The following is a 22,258-nucleotide window of genomic DNA, read 5'->3' on the forward strand; positions in this document are numbered from 1 at the left end:
GTGTGTGTGTGTGTGTGTGTGTGTGTGTGTGTGTGTGTGTGTGTTGGAGGCCCTGCTGGGCAAAACAGAAAATTTAATCTCTGGAATGCATTGTGCATCTCTCCCTCTCGCGATCCTAACTATGCCAGCATGTAGAGGGAGGCATGGATGGATATGTGTGTGAGTGCGTATGTGTGTGCGCGTGCATTATAGGACAATAGCAGTTAGTTGCCATATCAGCGTTATCTCTTGTGAAACAAAGCAGCTTCTATTCAAACAAGCGCACTCTCTCACTGGCACGCTGCTGGGCGTTGCCATACTGTAGATTAGGATGCAGGTTTGCCACACGGAGGCTACCGACAAAAGCCCTCAAGCCAAATGGGAAAATGTTGGCAAGGGAAATGGTCAGCGCTCTGTTCAGGGGTCGTTGAACCAAAGATTTAAGCGTTAACAGCTCTGGTGGTTCTGCACAGTGGCTATTCTGAGCAGCTTCCCGCTGAATGTGAGAGAGTGTGTGAATGTGAGGAGAGGAACAGCTAAAAAATGTGCATGTCTTTGGGTGAACATGTTATTAACCATCATTTTTAGTATTAAAAACTAGCAAAATACAAAAAACTCCTCTCTTACCCAACAGAAACACTATAAGGCTGATGCACGTGTGATGTATCTGTAATGAATATGTCCAACTGTGCGCGTAGGGGGTCTAAGACACGTGCTTGTTAGGAAGGAACAGATGCCGAAAACTAATCTGTGAGACCCCATAATCTGGTGGGAGTGTGTGCGTACGTGCATGTGTTTTAGTCCCCAGGCAAGCCCCTGCAGCTCGCTCTGCTTTGCGATGCATTTATCCCTCTGAACTACGCCCTGAACAATGTGAGCTGGTGCTTCTGCCATTACTGCACACTGAGTAAGGAAGTTAAATACTCAAATGCACAGGCACACACTGACGTGCACACACACTAGATCTTACATCCTATTAGCGATTACATCATTGACAAACTGGCACTCACGTGACGCGCATAAGAACATGAGATGGACAATGTGTCGACCTGCTCTGTCAACAACTGGAGGAACCTCCTTACATCACAGAAACAAACTACATTTCGAAGGACAGTATTCAAAGGAAGCAAGAAACTGCTGATGGATATAGAAAAGTGTGAGAACTCTTGTACCATGACAGGCAAACCTTTAGAATATTAAAGTGGAAACACTATATTTGGAGCCATAACATACTATCTTGATCTCACATGGTTACACTAGCCATGTTTTACACTGTGGTTGTATTGCTCTATGAATTTTATCACAGTCTTACCTCCACCTCGCAGGTGAAGTCAGTCCCATCCAGCAGGGTCACGTGACACACCACCAACTTCATCTTGTTCTTTCTCACCAGACGAAGAGGAGACTGGAAAATGGAGGTCTGGCCTTCTCCTGCCTCCCCTTCAGCCTCCACTGCTCCCTCCTTCTCCTTCGTCTCCTCCTCTGCTCCTTCTCCCTCTGTTGTCTCCTTGGTCTCTTCTGGACTTTTCTCTGCACTCTCTTCCACCTTCTCTTCCTTGGCAGGCTAACAGGGTTTGCAAGAAATAAATAAATAAACTTGCAATCTTCTTAAAAACATAAGAATATCTTCATTACTTGTTGAGACCAAACTTTCCTTTCCGTGTGTAATTCCCCCTCTAGTCTGAATTTGCTCATAGAAAAGGCAGGCGTTTCTTTTGGCTTGATCACTGAAATGTTGATGTCACCGGGTGGGCCTGGGTGGCTTAATGTGATCAGTGGATGCAAGAGTCCATGTGTGTGCATGTGCACAAGGGAGAAAGGAGTTTGTGTGTGTGTGTATGCTCCAGTGTTTCTTTGTTGCTCTGGTAATTTAACAGCATTTTTAAGCAGTTTGCTGTAAACTGTCAATACACATCAACACTGTCTGAACATTGTAGAAAATATCACATCTCGTTGTTGGGTTTCTTACCATCTGTGTTTACCACAATATGTGGCTGGTTAACAAAAGCAGAATGCTGTTGGGGAACTTTAATCACTCTGACCGCTAAAGAATATGTTACAGGGTACAATAATACTGACACTGGCCTTGTAGTCTGTCTAGTGTTTCCATGAGGGTTTGTAAATGACTATACTGATTTTTAATTTATTTACCACAGGCATAAGGAGACTGAAATGCAAAGCCATTCACTCAGCCCATCAGGTAAAGTACACACAATTCCCTGGTACAGACATGTATTCTGTTATTAGCGACGCAACTGCTGCAGGATACTTTTACTCCCATTTCATAGGTCTCCTTCTCTGACATAAAACAAGGTTGATACTAAAAGTCTGAATATAATATGTTACCTAAACTTTGTTTCCACTGACACTGTGCCAATGAGCTGATGTAGAGCTGTAAAGAACGGAGAGCTCATACCAGATTTTTAGCACCATTGTTTTTTAGTGGAAAAAATCCATACAGAATACCGATACAGGAATAACAAATATCAATATTTAATTAAATAAAGTAAAAAACTCTGGTAATACTCATCTCATGCATCACCATCCTGAGATAACATTAGTCGAGCAAACTGACATTAAATCGGTCCGACTGAAAAACCATCCGACACTGGGGAAACTTGGCCTGACAAAGCTACCTCTCTACCAACCATATATCAAAATGTTAAAAATCACAATAATATCATATCACGAGTGAAGTGCTGTGATAATATTGTATCATGGTTATTTCCACCTCTGGTGGAACTGTGTTGAAACCATTACTGACTTGGCAGAAAACACGTATTAGTCAGATGTAGAAGTGGTGACAGACAGATTATGTTCCTTTGGACATAATCAAGGATTTTTCATCTTTTCTTCAGTTTGCATGCTATATAGATATCTGAGTGTTATTGAGCTTTTCATCTGACAGAATGAGATTTTGGAGGAAGCAGGCATAGTTTAAAAAGAAGTAAAAATAAGCTTAACCATTTTTTAAGGGATGTTTATATTTCTTTTTCTGAAATCACCATTATAACCTGACAGTACTAGATATCTTGTTTTCTGACTCTACTTTAAAGCATATGCTATGTAGTGTTGTAGTGAACCCGTGAGCAGTACCTCAGTGTCTGCACTGGCGTTGGAATGAGTTTCTGCTTCTTTTTCCTTCACTTGCTCAGACTTGACTTCCTCCTTCTCTTCCACTTCCTCAGCGTGACCGTTCACTTCTGGGGTAGGCCCTTCCTCTTCCTGTGTCACCTCGCTAACAGGTTCCTCTGTAGGGGGGTCCTCCTTCGTTGGGGAGGTCTTAGCAAAAAACCCAAATAAATCCAAATAAAATTTAAATCTAACATAAAAGTTCATTAATGCACCAGCAGTTAAAATGAGCCTGAAAAACGATTGTTGCTAAATAATTTAAGTAAAATTCCCTACAGAGTTGTGACAATATAACATAACAACAGTGTGAACCCAGTTTCACCTGGCTTTGAGACTTCTGCTTCTTAAGCCATGTTGGCAGGTATCGAGATATTCCTTTGCCTTCCTTCCCCTCTTTTTCCTTCACCTTTGCTCTTTCCTTCTCCTCTACTTCAGCGTTTGCTACTTCCTGGGAATCTTCCGTGGCCTTCTCCGATTGGTCGGGCTCAGCGGCTGACTCCTCAGCTTTCTCCTTCACCTCCGTCTCAGAGCCCGCTTCTGTTGTCATGGTGACAAATCAACCTGCAGCAAAAGTGACAACGATGAAAGAGCGTTGAGTTAAAGTTTTAAAAGCAACACATTAAACAGATACTTACACAATAAATAGATCTTTAGTTTTAGCTTACTGGTTATGCCTTGCATTATACAAATTTTGTACATTACTGAAAAATTCTGAATAACCTGACCGAATTCAACCACTTATTTGGGCAAGAATATCAATTTTTCATGGCATGCAACATTTTCGTCATTTATAAATGAGCCACATGGTTCTGTGTTTCTTTTTCCTTTGAGAGGGATCTGTGCTTCTTCTACACTGGAGGTAAAACAGACTATAAAACAAAATAGAAAGCTCTTATGTCTGTAAACATGTCATAGGAAATAAAAAGGCTCGTATAAGTTAGCCAATTTTGGCTCACAGCTGCTAATGAATGACATCAACTGTGTTTTTACACAAGTAAAGAAAAACACAAAGGTTTGGGAAGTCATTATGCAACACAATAAGTTTCATCTGGGTCAACAGCTGGTTACAAACAATCACACAAACACACGCACACACACACACACACACACACACACACACACACACACACAGAAAGAGAAAGCGGACGAATTTCTCAATCGCTTGTAATGTGAATCACTGGTTTTACCCTGCAGCTGTGGTCAGCACTAGGGCTGCCACGATTTGTCGACTAGTCACGATTACGTCGACTATCAAAATCGTCGACGACTGATTTAATAGTCGACGCGTCGTTTGAAACTTTGTACGATCACAAAAGACGCAGGAATAAGTGGCAGGATTTAAGAGTGTAATAACGGACTGAAACAGAAGATGGCAGCATTGCATGTACAAGGATGTCAGCTACCGTTAAACCCCGAAGAAGAAGAAGCAGCTGTGTCCCAGAATTCATAGCGCGGCCCAGCGCAGTTTCCAACAATGGCGGCAGCTAGTTAGTTTTAATGTTACTCTTATTATTCTTTCTGGGTCACAAAATAAACGTTTAACATGTTTTCAGCCGAGAATGTAGCTGTGTAAACCTCAAATATCGGCTCAGTTTATCAGGACACCACATATTTTCAAAAGCGCTCCGACGTTTTCGGAGACATCTGTTACCCACTAGCTCGTTAGCGAGCCAGGGGCTAGGCTCACTAGCGCCGTGAGAACACCGGACTCCCCGCAAATCGTTTTCAAACCCACCACCGTCTTTCGCTACTCAGGTTAAATATATATGAGTCACTTGGATAACTTAAAATGTTATTGTTTGGCTTTTTTTTTTTAGTATTTTATTTGTTCCTGAGTAAATCGGTTTGGCTGAGATTAAAGTTATAGTTTTTACACAGCTGAATAAACGTCAAGCAGACAGCTGATTATCAGAAGTGTGAGATGCTCCAGAATATACTCCAGTGTCCTGTTATATTTTAGAAAGCAAGGAGTTTATTAAACTTCACCGAAACAATCTGCAAATTTCATTAAAATTTAATAAACTATCATCTTGTCTTTATTTTTAGTTAGCACAGACCTTAAACACTTAAAGCTGTAAGCTAATGGATGATGATCTGATTAGTCGACTAATCGCAAAAATAATCGGTGACTAGTCGACTATCAAAATAATCGTTTGTGGCAGCCCTAGTCAGCACACACACTCGTCAACCCAAATATCTTTGGCAGCCTGTCCACACACACCCTATCACAAAACAGACACTTTCATTTGCGGTGACGCAAATTTTGTTAATAACACTATGTGGCGATGACACAAACAGTAAGGACATGTTAAGGTCAGGAATGTGGAAATCCATCCACACAGGGTGCCTACCTGGCTGCACACACAGCCTCCTTTAATCTAGTAGCTTCAGGCTAAAAGCTAACCATAAATCAAGCACTACAAAGTCATCATCATTCACTGTGCTTTCAGTTGTTCGAATCTTTCCCAGCCTATTTTCTCCATCACCCAGACTAGGCTTTCCTGGCCTCATTCCTATGATTCTATTATTCATTACATCGTCTGCATTTTATTTTGTGACCATCTTACCCGCTCTCCGTCTTTCTTTTTTCTGCCCTGCCACCTTCAATAAGAGAGGACGTGCATACACGCACACCCACCCACCCACCCAGCACCAGTGGTGTGTAGGGAGGGGGCGGGAGTAAAAATAGAACAGGTCTCCTTACGCATGATCGGCTAATGAGGTAGGGAAGGGAGAAGGAGGTGTATGTGTAGCATGCAAACATCAGAAAGGATATAGACACTATGTTCCTGTGCAGACAGGTGAACAAAAGATTTTTTAAAAAAATGTTCTTTTAAAATGCTGACATTACACAACAAAAGTGATTTTTTTTTTATATTATCATTTGTTGATAAGTGGGACTCATCTCCACATCCATGTGTTTGACTTCTCCAGTGGTGAAGTACATTTATGAGATGGATTTTACACAAAAATAATACACAGATGACGTAATGAACAAGTTATGCTTTGATGTTTTCTTCCAATCCTCTCACAAAGCTGTTTTATTTTTTAGACAGATAACTTACTAAATTTTGACTATTTGTTTTATTTAAAAAAAAAACTAACTCTAACAAGTACACAATAAGATAAGTCAGTTTAAGCGCTGATAAACACAAATTTCTAATCAGCTACTCACATGGCAGTAAATTTAGGCATACAGACACTATCAGCTGAAGTTCAAGGTGAGCATCAGGAGCATCAGAATGGGTAAGAACGGTGATTGAAGTGGTTTAAATATTTCACAAACTGCTAATCTACTGGGACTTTCTCACACAACTATTTCTATGGTTTACAGAGAATTGTCATAGATTTAAAAAAAAGAAGGGGGGGTGGTATTGTAGGTGAAAAGGTCATGTTGATATCAGAGGTCAGAGGAGAATGTTACATCTGCTTCAAGCTGATAGGAAGGCAACGGTAACTCCAATTACCACTTAAATTACCACCAGGGTATGCAAACAAGCATCTCTGAATACACAACACATCGAACTTCGAAGCAGATGGGATAGAGCAGCAGAAGAACACACCAGGTGCGACTCCTGTCAAGGAATAACAGGAAATTTGCGCTACAACTCACATGGGCTCACCAAAATTGGACAACATATAATGTTTCCTGTCTGTTCAGTCTCCATCTCTACTGCACTATTTGAGTTGTAGGTTCAGAAACTGGCGCAAACAACATGAAAGTATGGATCCATCCCATCTTTGCGTCGGTTCAGACTGGCAGTGATGATATAGTGTTGTGGGGAATATTTTACAAGCACCTAATTGGTTTGACTTGACTTTTAGATTTTCCATTAGGTGGAAGTTCCTGGTACCAGGTGCTTTTTAGTACCTACTCCACCGGAGCACCATGTGATCTGAGCCACTAACTGGCCCGTCAGTGGGATTACTTGATGAGTCACGAAAGACGCTCCTACACAAACAAAATCTCAACCACCATTTTTAAACCTAGCAACCAGGATAATAGCTCCACACAAACCAACAATCTCGCTAATAATAATAATAATTGCTATCATCACCAATTTCACACTGGTTTCATGAACATGACATTGAGTTCTCTGTACTCACATGGCCTCCACAGTCACCAGATATTATTCCAACAGAGCAATTTTGGGATATGAGGGAGCCGGAGATTCAGGAAATTTTCAATCTAAAATAACTGCCTGGGCTTTGTGCTAAGACGACTAAAGTGACAAGACTTGGATTCTAAGACTCGCATTGAGTTATTACTTACATTAAGTATTACTTATAACCTTTATTTGGATGTAGTTTCAGATGCAACGAGTAGCATCTACTGGAAAAGTCTATTTTAGAGTCGGTCGTCATTTAAAATAACATGGTCAGTCTCACTAGACTAAACTATGACGGCAGAAAAGAAAAAAAAAATACGACCAGTGTACAATGCAAACCAAACAACCAAATAACTCTGTACCACACAGACACGAAGAGACTAAACCAATTTTGAGAGGCAACAGATCTATTTTTTCCACTATGTCAGTCATCACAACAGCTCTGTTACTACAGACCAACTGCAGTTCATACTCATTTGAAACATTGTTTCTCAATGGGCCAGCTCTAAGTGTGCGTTTGTGTGAGCTGGCATTAGAGTGGAGCTTCGTCACGGCCACTTAGGCCTGCTTTAAACTTGCCCTCCTTATCCGCAACTGTTTAACACCAGCAACCTTGTTCTACCTCTCTCACAACTATCTAACTCACCCTCTTCACAACTCTCTCTTCTGCTCTCCAGTCCAGGGTGCCTCTTTCTCTTTTTCACTAAATCTCTGCACTCATCTCTCTCCTCTCTTCCTGGGGCCCCTTTCAATCCCCCCCCCCCCCCCCCCCAATCACCCACTCGTATTATCTCCCTCTACACTCCTCCTGTTTCTCTCCTCTTCCCACAGTCCATATAAAAACACCAGTGACATTACAATCTCGCTTCAAATACACAGACATATATACGCACTTGACAGTTTATGGCAGGAAACTGTGACCAAGTTTCTTATAAACGGGGTCAAATATGGGTTAAACACTCTGAGTCATAATCTCCTGTATAAGCAATCATCAGAAGATGTGTTTTGTTGCTTCATCAAGGAGATTTTCATGCAGAATTTGTCTAGAGGCATGTACTGTAATGCTTGGGTGCTGTGGTACATTTCATCCTATTTCACAGCCAATTAGTAGCGTTCAAATAACCCAGATGTCTAAAAAGGCACAAATAGCCTGCAGATTCATTGTAAACACAAACTCAGACACAGCACTGCCAGCTGCACACTTGAGAGAAATATGGTTTTCTGATTTTATTCAGCCTCATCTCTTTAATGTGACCTTCCTTCAATTAATTGATCTGCACAAGACCATCAAAGCAGTAGAAATCTGCCAATAATAAAAATCCTCACTCAGCTTGTTACACCTCTCATTTTACAGATGAACGGTTGACTGAATGGCTGAATTAACTGACGAACTAATGACCTTACCTACTGTTGTTTCTGTTGCCTTCTTTCCCCCCCTGCAACTCTCTTCCTTCTTCTGACGTTCTGTTTACCCTCTGTTTGCACTTTCTTTTACTTTTTCTGCCTCTGTTCTTCTATTCGTTTTCCTTTCCCTTCCCACCTCTTAGCAAATGCCTGCCCTACAAAATGTCATTGCCATTTTCTCTCCTACATCCTCTCCTCTCTTTCCCTCAGAGCTCTGCTTCCCCCGGGACGATTGCTCAGAGAAATGAGGGCAGAAAATGAGAGAGCATGGGAAGGTAGGGGGTGGAGATAGTCAAGAAAAGTGTGTGAGAAAAGAGCAGCAATGGAGATAGGCTGAAGAAGGATCCAAAAAGGAAAGAGAGAGGGAGAGCGAACAATCTCACAGACATGCCTACTATGCTGGATTACTAATGGACATTAGCATGAAAACTGCATTTTCACAACACTGTTGTTCACATCTTTTGGCATGAAAACCATGCCTAAAAGCTCATACAAAGTTGTACTTTCAATCAATTCACAATCTTTCACTTCCTTCCTTCACAGTGTTTATCACTAAAGGAAATTAAGCATCTTCCTTTCCAACAATGACATTTTAAAAACCATGAAAAAAAAATGTCTTTCTCTCGCTTTCATATTGAAAATCTTTTGTTGAAACACTAAAACACTAAGCCTTTACTTTGTGTGCTTAGAATGCCAAACCTTCCAGCTTCATTTTATATACAATACAAAGAAAAAGGAAAAAAAAAAAAGAGTAGTTAATGCTGGCGACATCTCCAAGGAAAATGCTCCTACGTTACCTGCTTCTACCAAATTACCCATGCGCACATGTAGGGAGTTAGTGTTCTCACTTTTTAAACACTAGACTGCTGTCACATGAGTCTCACACACTCACACACACACACATTCTTCTCCACTTACAACTTTATTGCTGTCTGACTGGGTTTTAGGGTTGTCATCATAGTAACGACAACTTCCTGGCCTGGACTGTGGCCAAGAGATAAAAATTTACAACAGGCTGAAACAGGCGTGGGTGCTAAACTGTACAACAAGAGAGAAAAGAGAGCGTCGACCTAGTGCCTACACATTTCTGTTAACTTTCATCTGCTAAAGTAGATATGACAAGCCTCAATCTAATATAAAAACATACCCCGCTTCCTGATTCTATGGGCCATAATTGAAAGAATAAAGAGGACAAACTGGTTTCCATGGAAACCGCATTCATGCTCTACAACAATAAATCCCCATGGAGACAAGAGATTACCACAGCAAAAATACAGATTAGTGGACGGAGCTTACGTGACAATAGAGATTATGACCGTGTCTAAACCCGTTTCATAGCACATCAGACTAGCAGCTGATATTTCATGCTGGACCTACAACAACCGCAACAGCTACTTTTCTCCCCCTACTCCCACCATCACTGAACCAACAGCAACCCTCCAATGATACTACCACTGAAAAACACAAAGCATGCATCTATGAAGCAGAGTTACTCAGATTCGGCAGATTCTGAAAGATGAGGAAGACTGCAACTTGCAACAGATACACTGACACACTGACTTAAGACTTTTCCACCTCTTCATGTGATTACTGTACTTGACTTATATGGTCAGGCAATATTACTGAATTACAGACTTTAAAATTTTTGATCGTATAATTTTTAATACCACCATGAAACTGAGGTCATATATTGTCGTGCATGGTACAAAAATGAACATTCAAGCGAGCTCGGTGACCTACGAAAGACGGCAAGCAGTACACGAAAATGTAGTAAGTAAAATGGTTGCGAGTGTTTCGGGTTTAGTCAGCCAACGCGAACGAAGCTCTGTGCACGACGCTTCTAAAAAGCTATGAGTAAAGAGAGTAAGCCTTCACTTTAGATCAATTTGCTGATATGAACATCTCTCCAGTGGTAGCAAATGTCATTGGGTCATCCAGCAAGCATCTAACATAGGGAACATAGAACATCGGGATGTCGTTGTTCACAATTTCGCTATCAATCTAACTAACTTAAATTTAAAAAGTAAAAGTAAAACTTAAAAGGGTAGAAGTCAGCTAATGCTAGCAAAGGGAGTACCAGCAGCCAACTTCTACCCATGCAGGTTAAAATCCATACATGGCACTAATAATAATAATGATAATAGTAAATACTGTTTTTCCACAAACTCATTTCTAGGCCCTGATAGCATCCTTAGCATTATTTTCATTCATTTCGGTGAATGTCAGGAAGTTACAAAGTTCTGTATTTTTAAAAAAAGCAAAGACAAAAAAAACCCCACTCATACCTATTAATCCTTTTTTGGATTACTAGAACACTCCTGGCAGGATCTTCAACATGCTGACTGAATATTCTGGATAACTGCCCTGAGACCTACTGTTTCATCAAGGTATCAATCTAAACTTAATTTAAAATGAAAATAATAATCACAGCTGTTTAGTTTTGAGGTCCTGAGAACCATAAACTTTCTGTCACTATGATGACAAAAAGTTTTAGTTTTATTCCTATTGAACAGAATTAAACAAACCCTAAAAGCTGAAATCAGAAAAAGCTGCCAGAGTGGTGATCCTTCACCCATAAGAGCGCAAATCCCTGAAGTGTTTGAAAACTTATTTTCTGCAGCACAGATAGTACCTTCAAAGATTTGGTCTCTAGAGGTGGAAGCAGGGGTGCAGCACTATTGGGCAGCGGACCCAAATACGCACATATAGTGGAACGTCAGTGAGAACCAGATTCCTCATTTAGCCAAAACTAGCTAGCTAAATACTACCTTGAAGTCTGCAGCATCTGTTGACCGTCAAAGGTTTTTTTCTACTGCAGAGGACTTTGTCACAGCACAGAGGACAAACCTCCAGCTTTCCCCTTATCAGCTGCTGTAGTGCTGGATGAACAAAGGGCCCGTTTCTTGATTTGTTCTCACACTGAATTCTTGAATACTACAATGTCCATTTCATGTGTACCAGCTGAATGATTGTCACAGCTGCCAGGCGAAAGGGGCAAAAACATTCTTCTTATGTCTATTTGAACTCAGAAACACTGCAAATTATACCAAGGAGGAGCTTTTATGAGAGCAACAACGTATATTAAAATATGGTGAGTGCACCATATATTCTAGCTGCTTCATAAGATAATTAAGTAGAGATAATTCAGTGAATAATTTTTTAATTTGGCCTGTTGGTGGCCTGTTAGTAGGTGGGATACATCACACTGGCACCATGAATGTCAATAAAAAAAATATCAGAACAATCATTCAAATGCTGAGCTGGGTTTTTCTAGACACAATGCTGCTACAAAACCTACAAACTCAGAGGTGTTATCTACATGTAAAACTTGTTTACATAGATGCAAAATGACTACCTTCATGTCAAAGCTGCATTGTTTCATTGTTTGAGTCAATGAGTGGTTCACTCCGTTGTCTTGCTGTGCACTGAGAAATGTTTTCAAGCATTTCACTGAGCAGCGAAGCTTGTTTCTGACAGAGTCAAATGGAGTCCAAAACACACAGTGCTGGAAATCAACGGAACTGCATGCAGTTGTGCCTATTGAATTAAAAAGTTGCAGATCGCTCCGAGTCATCCAAACAAGCTAAAAGCTTTCCAAACTATTCCGCCACAGCCGAACAGCTGATAGTTACAGAGCCCTGTTTTGAAATAACCAAGCAGATACACAATTCTAATCTCTGCCGTTCTCTTGTATGATTTGTCAATCTGCCATCCAGTGACACATGCATACACAAACACACAAAGCAGATTCTTACACATATGTAAAAACATACTCTCAGCATCTCTAATAGACACACGAGCTTTGAGTGTGTGATGACTACTGCGCTCTGACACACCCTCACACAGATGTACACACATACTGCTGGTGTGAAAATTCAGAACATGCCTGTTTCTGTACACTGCACTCTGACCCTCAAACTGGGGATTACACAGAGGATAATCCCTGTTTATGTTTGTGTGTCTGTCAGTCTCCCTGCCGGTCTGTCAGTCATCCCTTCACCCAACTCTCTTTCTCTTCAACTACACCTGATGTCAACCTCACTGGCTTGAAATAAACACAGGCATTGACACAATTGTTCCTTGATGCCTTTTTGCTTTTGGTTTGAGCTTAACAAATGAAAATTCACCTCCTGGGTAATTCTTAAGTGACCAATACTATGTCATTACTTTAGTCACTATATCATTACTGTCAAGTCTCATGTACTAAACTCTACTCTTCAACAGGTGCTAGTTCTCAGTCCATTACCTCTGTCTATGGATGTTATATGCCCCTGCAAATAATACTTACTTGAGGGTTTCATTTACATACGTATAAATTATATTTTCTTTATACAATGCTTAGAAACACCAGGAATATGCTTTTACTATACGGGGGTTGAAGCAGCATTGCCTAAGCAATTTAGAAACTGCAACCTGTGAATATAAGGCTTTTGTGCTGTCATTTTTGGCATTATTTAACTACTAACTAATGAAAATATTGTCTCATTTATTGCTTTATTATCATGACATATCAAAAATTATGCAATAATGCCATAACACAGACTAACGATGCAATAAATTAATCATATTATATGGTATTTTTCATGCATCTACTCTTCCCGGGTTGAGCCTCTCTTTCTGTGTGGGGGTGAGAATAATGGGTCAGCTCATAACTGCTATTGTGAAATGCTAAACTCCCCTATTCAGCGATTAAAGCAGTCAGGCGCAAGTGCCCAGTCTGTGTGAATGAGAGACAAAGGGAGAAAGTATGGGTGGGTCACACAAGTGCACATGAGAGGAGATACAATTTACTGTGTGTGTAAGAGAGGGGGGGAGGTGGGTGAAAAAGACGGAAAGGGAGAGAGGAAAAAGGTAGGCATTAGCTGGAAGGTGATAAAGAATGAGTGAAAGATGAAGAGAGCGAAACCCACGGTGAAACTGCGCGGCTCAACAAGCTGTGGGTATGGTGTTGCTATGGCAATGTATATCCCATAGAGGGTGGTGACAACAGGTGCTCTGGCAAAACAAATGACTTCATGGTCATCAAGGCTCTTTGTTACGGTCGCCTTGTGTGGCAAGCTGATTTAGATGGAGCGAAACACATCCTAGTCCTCTGCCAGAGCCTAAAGAGGATGCACGGCTCATCAAGTATTGATTAGAAAGACTCTAAAAGCCTTGCAGTCTGTCAGAAAACTACCAAAACATGCCATGCCTCAACCATTTAGTCTGTTTGGCACACATACTGGTTACATATGTTTGCCGATTTTTATTCTTCACATACTAATAAGAGCATAGTTTTACTGAGTTGCTCAGATAAAATAAGCAGTTTTTGGACTGTGATGAGAGGGTTTTTTGTATTTTATGATCACTTATAGACTAAAAAGACTATTGTGTGCATTAGGAAAGACAATTATCCACAGAGTGACCGACAAGTAAAAGAATCAGCAGCCCTCGTCAGGAGTAATCAGCATGTTCTCCATTCATGCTACAGTGAGCATTCAGACCACTGCAACATGAGCACACACCACCATCACAGCTCCCTGCCATTCATTTCGTAACTACTAACCTTAACCCTGAAATCTAAAATTAGCCATCCCTTTTGTGAACACTGCAAGATGTCCTCAATTTCAGAACATTGTGCCATTTTCTCAATTACTGCAAGGCCGTGTTGCCTTTAAAGTGAAGACACATAGTCACACATCTTTATGTGACCATCTCTTATTGTCCAAGCAAATGACATAACCCCGCAGATTATTAAGTCATTTTATTTCAGCTAAATCTCAGATCAGTGACCTCTGACCTCCAACCAGGAAACAGGAAGTAACTCTCTTCCCGATTCCCCCTCCAACCAATCTCCCATACCTCTATCTTTTAATTTGCATTTTTGGTTACACATCTCCCTGAGTACCTGTTTAACGTATCCTACTTTCATCAGAAACTGCCACAAATCTACAAAAAATTACAAAAAACAAAAAAACAAAACAGGAAATTACTCAGAGCAAAACATCCGTACATTCATGTGTGTCTGTGTTATGTCATACAGAAGTTTTGTTTCCCTTACAGTAATATTTTGGCAGTCATTGCTAGTACAGTATGACACAAAGGCTACATGTCAAAAAGGACCTCTGTTTCTTTCTTTATAAGAGGGTCATATTATGGGCTTTAAAAAAAACACTTATCCCCAAGACTATGAAAAGTGGGTAATATGTCATTTTAAAGAAGATTTAAAGATTAAAACTCCATTAGGATTTACATGCGTCAGATTTGAGGACTATAGTAATAAGCTGTCTTCCAGAATTTATGGATGGTGTCTTGTATAAAGAAACTTCACTTCAGGCAGGTAGCTAGCAGAAAAGCAAGTGCAACAAAGTTTGAAACAACATGTATTTATGAATTTCTGACGCCACTTTCAGACATCTTTTCCATTAAGCCTCCTTTGTGGACCATCATCTGTATGTTGTAGTAGTGTACTGTCACCAGGGGGACGGTGTCAAAATCGTGTAAAACATCCAGTACAGTGGGATATTCTAAACACTCTAAACATGTGTTTGCACTGTTATTGGTCCTTTAACTTAGCCCCACTGACTGTATAGATGATTGACAACAAGGCTCCACTTCCTTTCCTGTACAACAGTGAAACCACACAATTGCAGGACCTGCTAGCTAACACGTAGGAGTCGGGGGTCATGACCGATACTATAGCCAAACAACCAGAGGCAGTTGACATGTTTTGGCTTCACTTTTGGTAACCTATGAGGTCATCCATATTTTCTACAGTCATGGTGAAGCCCCTGCCAAACAGAACAAAGAAGTCATAAAAGTCAATGAACTTCTTTGTCGTGATGCAAATTCAAATGGTAAAAACAACTGTCTGTGCTTCTCATGCTGTCTCCGCCCCCTTCTATGCGGTGAACTCCAACATCATTCTTTCCTGTTCAAACAAACTTTTCAACCAATCAGCATTCCCACCACACATGGCTGGATACCCATAGTCCTTCAGTTTGCATAGCCAAAGACCTACACAAATGTACACCAGCATAGGACCACAGATCCCACATTAACAACATCTGAATGGGTCAGGTTCATGTATAAATATACTGTTCATGTATAAATATACTAGGCTGTATTACTAGAGTGGACCCAGTACTATTTCACTTTTAAACATATAGGGTGGGGGCAACTAGAGTCAAGGCTGGCAACTAAAACAAGACTCTTTCGTACATGGCAAATATGACAGGTACATCACTAATGAGAGCAGAGATACTTGCTAGTGAAGTTAGTCATGCTGAAGTTAGTGAAGTTGTATACAGAAACATGACTGCAGGCACATAGCTAGCAGAAAAAGTAGGTGCTGACGTCACAAAGATGCACACAAACAGACATTGTCAACTAGTCCTCACCATGTACATCCATCAAGATAAGTCTTGATTATTAAGATCCCGAAAGAAAAATGGCAGATTCAATTTAAACAGCAAAGTATCAATAACTTTGATTAAGACTTTAGAAGTCTCATTACCTGAATATTTATGTACAAACTGGGTATTATGTTTGACTTTTGTTCGTTGCCAGTTTCTGAGCTCCTTACTACCACACTCTGTCACAAATACTTCTGGCTAATGAGAAAAACTACTGACCCTACTTTCTGTTAGTTTCCCACAAATTCACAGTCAATGGGTTCAATACGCTCTTTCCAAAATGTTTTACAAACTCCAGAGCATGTCAGTGGCTGCTAATGAGAACAAGTTAGTGTGGCTGCACTCACAGAAATAAACAAATGAACATTTGATAATTAATATAACAGTACTCTTTAATCCATGTTCAGATTATTTACACAGCCCTAGGTCATCATGCATTATGCTACTTTGCTTGCCTTTTATACTTTTTCATTGAATAGATTTTTAGAGTACCTAACTACAGATGATGGAAGTGATCCCTGAGAAGATTAACCTGAAAAAATCTTCAAGTTTCAACTGTCAAGTTTCAGGAAGCAATCCTGAGGATATGCCGCAAGATATGATATCAGTATCAAGAACATAATATTACCAGCCTTTTCTAGCTGATACTCTCAGTGCCAAGACTGTCTTGTGTTGTGACCCAAACTGTGGCTTTCAAAAGATGAAGCCACTGCCTCTGGTCTGTTCAGCCTCTCTCTGAGAATGTGACCCTCTGCTGATTAATCTCTTTTTAACTATGTCTGGCTCTGGGCCAGATCCACAGGCCCACGCTCTCTTTCTGTTTTTATTTTATCATTTCTTTCAGAGCTTGACACTTGCCAGGGAAGGCAGTTTGCCCTTTCTTTTTTCTTCTCTGATGTTGCCCTTCAACACAAGGGCGTCCCATTCTACTACAAGGGACGCTTGCATTTAAGAAAAGAAAATGTGACGTTTTTGACATTTAGGTGGCTAAACCTCAAAAAAACGACTTCACCTTACCCTCTTCCATTTTGCCCTCTCCTTCAAACACGCCCTTTACTTCTCCATCCCTCATTCCCCTTCCGCACACTGCTCTACTCACCGTCTCCGTGGCGGTAATAAGCTGAACACTGCATTACAGTTTCCATTCATCCGTGCCTCTGTGATCTTCTCTGTGTGAATCGGAGTCCTGTGGTGCCTGCTGGCTGTGAAAGCTACAGAGGATAATACCTGCCTGTGGAGGCTGACTGCCACACTGTACAATATGTTCACCTTAATAACTGTTGTGACTGCCCCAAATGTCATTACACTCATGGAGAAGATGAAAGCCTCAGAGTGTGCTTTGTGGTTATAGTAACTACTTTCATTCACTGGAAAATGGGTAAGAAAATTGCAGTCACCTGGATGTGTGAAGGCCCCCCCACCCCAATATATGCTACTTTATAAAAACAACACGGCACAACTCATTCAAACTGATGAAGGACAGCAGGATTATCTGTGTGCGTCTGAGTTGATGTGACGAGTTCTGTTGAACCCACAGGGTCAGGATGAAAACACACATAAGCACACAAACACACACACACATGGATGTTCCCATAGCCTTTCCGAATGGTTAAGCAATATCTTTCACTCTCTCTGGCACTCTCACCCTCTTTCTCCTCTTGTGTTTGACTCTTACTTCCTCACTACATGTGTCAGTGTTCCTTCATTACGCCTTTCAACTTGCAGTGACTATCTAAAAAATGCTTACTTCCCCTGAGTCTTGTGTACACCCATCCTAAGTGAAGAGTAAGATTGCTTATTAGAGAGGTGCTAGCAAGCAACTGATAACAGTAGGGGATCGATAATGTGTACAATTTATTATATTTGCTACCAGATCTAATGCATCTAATACTGAAGTGGGCTAGTACTAACTGATGTCAATGTGGGTCAGTTAAATAGGTTTTAGGGGTGTAAACTGACACAGAATGCACAATACAGATATTCACAGGGGTTGCGGAAGCAGCTAAAAAAACACAATCAAAAACAAAAGCCAAAGGAAATGCAAGGTTTCTGCACTCTGCACTCCAGCAAGCTCAGAGTTAAGTTCCAGCTAGATCTAATGAGCAGATTCTCCCACCAGAACAACCAATTAAGGCTTCTCATTAGTGGGTTTGACAGAGCTGCCACTGTTCTGCACATCCTGAGAGCCTGACAATGAACATGGCACCGATGATTATAGATAAAACTATACACGCAGCGAGGAGCCTGACAGGAAAAAACACACCCCAGAAACAGACACGCTTGCCTCTGGGCTTCCCTTTACAGCTTACAAAACATTGTCCTTCCTGTCTGCACCAAAATTTATACTGAATGTGGACTAATATATGTTCCACTGCACAATCCCATTAAAATGTGGCTTTGTGGCTGCTAATCATGAAAGCTTTAAAAACTGAAACGTTATACTTGCCTCTAAGTGCGCAACATGTGCTGCTACACAACAATAACCTAAACACCTGCAAAGCAAAACAACATGCATCACCAAATACAATAATATTTTATTTCCTCAGTTGCTTTTTTGATGTTGTACTAGGTTGGATTAAATTGTATAGGTGTCCGTTCTTAATTTGAGAACAGAAGCTCAGAAACTGCATTTAATTCTAAGAACACAGCTGTCTCATAAGAAAATCTTCAGCTGATAGGTAGCTCCAAAAACTCTTCTTGTTAATGTACAGTAGCTGTGTGCATGAGGACTGAACAAGCTCTTTGTTTTCAAACAGAGATACATAGCAACGGAAACGACATTACTGGAAAATCTACGTTCTGTTCATGATATTAGAATAAACACTCATGCCAAGTCAAATGAGGTGCGGCATCATCAGAGTCCACACATAGGGGTTTTTTGTTTTTTTTAAATAACCGAAGAAAAGCCAGACATGCTGGTTGTTCTGCACGCAACCCACATGGATATGTATCAATATGTTAAAGTATAATCAGGTCCCCTTTTCCAAATTAAAATAAATAAATAAATAAATAAATGAAATTAAAAGATCCTCATACTGCCCTGCACAAGGTTTTTTTGGGGGCTGGAAACAGGCACAAAGAATGATTGATCTGCATATCAATAGTTATAGAAACGTCTGATAAACAAAAATGCATTTTAAGCTTTGTTCAATTACAACGCACTTTAAAACAAACTGGTAAAAAAATTTTTTTTATCTCCATTCTGGTAAATTTCATTTTGCGGAAGGTCAAAATGTCTTTGGTGAGTGTCAAAATAAATAACTAACGAGTGATGTTTGAGAGACCCACAAGAAAAAGTTAGTGGTTGGTTGTTTTGAATGTACCTACCTCTCGAGCAGGGCTATCACTGACTACACTTACTATGGCCTACACCACACTGAGAAATAAGAATCACATCAACAGCTTCCTACCTCCACCATTATGTTAGCTTGTGAGCGCAATGACACTGCATCCATCTGTTTAGCCAACAACAGCTACAACTAGGCAGGCCTGAATCTATTGAGAATCTAAAGTGGTATGTCACCACACTAATATTTATGAAAGGGCAGAATTGGCCTGCTGTGCTCTAAAGTCCTCAAAGTCTTCTCTAGCCTACAAAAAATCTTTGCACTGAATGAAAAAAACTTCACAGCTACATGGAAGTACAACAACTGTTGCAGCCTGGGAAATAAACTGATTTACTTTTAGAAACAACAATAGTTAGGCCTTTGATCCCAGTGTATGCATTAGGGGCACAGCCTGGGACTATCTACTGTCCATGACTTTATCTCTGTCCTGATGTCCTTCATTACTATCTGACCTACCTTCCTTTCACATAGAGAGCAGAACACCACAAGCGGAGTGGCGCTGATTAAGGTCATGGGTACTTGACATCACATACTATGGCGTATGATTAGATTTAAGAGTGACACTTAGGAACCCAAGTACATGGCTAGATGTCCTAATATTAGTCAGTGTGTATTGCTCAAAGTTGTGGTACTTCGAAACATCAAACACAGATAGCCGTGGATATATTGGATGTGTTTTATGATCAAAAGGAGACATTTAAAGAATAACTTCTAGAAAAGCAGCATACTTCATTAATGTTAACAGTGGCACTGAACACACAGACATGAACAGATACGTTTGCTAGTTGCCACCGAGTTTTTACAAGTCAGCACAATCTTGGCTCTTTCCAGTCTGCCTGCATTTGTCTGTAAAGTAGCTACGTCCTTCCCATACGTCAAAGCACAGATTCTACGGTGTTGTCTAGAAAGCAAATAAGAAACACAAGTACTGTTCTGCATGTAGACAGATTTATGTTACTACACCAATAGCACTTCTTCTTTAATATCCTGGTCATGAGAGCAACAATTGTATTTTGTCAAGCCAACATAGCCTAAACCAGAGACGTCAAGCTCATTTTACATCATGTGCAACATACTCACTTTATATTAACTGGGCCATATAAGGTTATTGAAATTAAAAGTAATGAAGGTGGAATTTCAACAGTACCTCTCAGTTTTTCTACATGTAGTAAATGAAAGAAGTCTTTCAACACATCTCTTTGAGTCTAAACTGTAAGAAATAAATGTGTAAAACTGCACAAAAAGTTAACTGGTAACTAAATGTCCAGTGTCCTGTAATTAATTTAAATAATTAAATTATTTATTTAAAAAAAAAAGAAAATTCCACAGTGGATTGTGAAAAAACGTGAACTTTTTTGTTTATCTTTTACTTAAGTATTTTAAAGTTGTTTAAATGACCACTAGGAGGGTATTTAGCCTGATGAAGTTCAAAATTTATCCCCACCTACACATTTTCCAAAGCTGTCCAAACGACCGGCTTGGAGTAGTTGCCGCGCCAATTCTGGCCCCGGGCCTTATGTTTAAAACCCCTGGTTAAAAACCTCTTTGAAATGCAGTAAACAAACAACGTGGACTGCGTTTCCCAGACAGCTTTGTGAACCAGTCACGAACACGAAACTATATCAAACAAATACCAGTTATTTGAAAACGGTTTTAAAAGCACATGTCAGCACAGCCAAATGACTGGAGAAAAATAGAAAGAAAATGTAATTGCATACTCACTCTGAACAGCGTGGTGTTTTTAAATCTCCGTATACTACTTGTTAACTTAGCGGCAGGAAGGAGCTACACGTATTGTCCCGCAAAAACGGAGCCGGATGTTTGAATAGTCAACGATTACCATGGCGTGTTTAGACGAACCAACCGTTAATGTGAAGTTACCGTTACCTCAGCGGTAGCATTCACCTAACTAAAACCCAATGCAGCTACCACGAGTAAGGAAACTCGGTCTATTCATTTAGATAATCAATGTAAGCTAGGCAGGTTTTTACCTGCTTCACAAAATCTTTGATGCTAACTACCTAAACACATCCGCGCGCGAGGAGCAAGGGGCATGAAGGTAGCTTAGGTGATAACAGGGATAATATGGAAGGAGATAGGCGCCATGAAGCGCCTCACAGCGAAGGTATGACCAGAACTCTAAATAACACCTTTCAGTAACAAACGCGGTGTTTGTTCTGCCTTGTTAGAACAACTACGTCTGGTTACAATAGGTACTTGCGCAGGTTAAGTACGCTACCGATATATTACGTACAAAATACCCCCAAAACGCGATGAATCATCTGCAGTAGCTGATGTAGAAATCACGTGATTTAAAAGAGGCCAAATTATTCGTTACCTGTTGTTAATCTCCAACGATGCGTATGAGGAGACTTTCCCAAATGTGGACTCGTGCTCTGTTCTCCTCCAAAAAATAGCGAATGTCCCACTACCTCAGCCTCCAAAAATCTCAACTACAGTCCACACCGAAGATTTGGCGAGGGCTCAAAGCAGACGTATCCATCATCCACTAAGGCCCGCCCCATACAGTGAAAAACATCTTTTCGCAAGCTCCCATTGGCTTAGAGCCATTACTGTATTAGATCTTGATATGTGATTGGTCGCACGTATTGTCTTTTAGCGTCAGTGGGACGTTCAGTGCGGATATGGTAGTACAAATGTAGCGGAGTAGCGCCCTCTCGAGGACGCAAATGTTAATGATATTTTTTACTTCTTTTTGGGGACTGGTTTAATTTTATTTAGACTTGACATTGAAGAGTGGACGAATTTTAGCTTAATATGTGAAAATAAAACAGTTTTAAACAGTTAATAAAATGTAAATAAAGATTTAGTCAGCCAATGATTTTAACTGTTTTTTTATTGTGGTTTAATTTATTTGAGTTGAAAATATACT

The 22,258-nt window shown here is 40.3% G+C and overlaps 2 protein-coding genes across 15 annotated transcripts in view; one reads left to right on the top strand and one right to left on the bottom strand.

Annotated features, from left to right (window-relative positions):
• Positions 1-21,920, bottom strand: part of epb41l2 (erythrocyte membrane protein band 4.1-like 2) — a 52,706-nt gene extending 30,786 nt beyond the window's left edge. For 4 of the 14 annotated variants that reach the window (XM_085431537.1, XM_085431536.1, XM_085431535.1 and 1 more), the window contains exons 1-4: positions 21,704-21,903; positions 3,434-3,672; positions 3,076-3,261; positions 1,292-1,543 (exon numbers count right to left, since the gene is read on the bottom strand). In XM_085431537.1, coding sequence (XP_085287663.1) covers positions 1,292-1,543; positions 3,076-3,261; positions 3,434-3,658 — 663 coding nt within the window. In that variant the 5' untranslated portion in view covers positions 3,659-3,672; positions 21,704-21,903. Of the gene's footprint in view, positions 1-1,291; positions 1,544-3,075; positions 3,262-3,433; positions 3,673-21,087; positions 21,151-21,619; positions 21,640-21,703 lie in introns of those variants that run through there. The other 10 variants (XM_085431542.1, XM_085431541.1, XM_085431540.1 and 7 more) reach the window with 6 other exon arrangements.
• itpkb (inositol-trisphosphate 3-kinase B) overlaps positions 21,426-22,258 on the top strand; it is a 41,411-nt gene continuing 40,578 nt past the window's right edge. The window contains exon 1 of the mRNA XM_085431548.1: positions 21,426-21,490. The gene's annotated coding sequence lies outside the window, so the exon portion shown is untranslated. The remainder of the gene's footprint in view (positions 21,491-22,258) is intronic.

The sequence above is a fragment of the Copadichromis virginalis genome, linkage group LG15, assembly GCF_057382275.1.
Source record: "Copadichromis virginalis isolate Kocher_CV1m ecotype Utaka linkage group LG15, C_Virginalis_male_GT1.1, whole genome shotgun sequence".
Lineage (NCBI taxonomy): Eukaryota > Metazoa > Chordata > Actinopteri > Cichliformes > Cichlidae > Copadichromis > Copadichromis virginalis.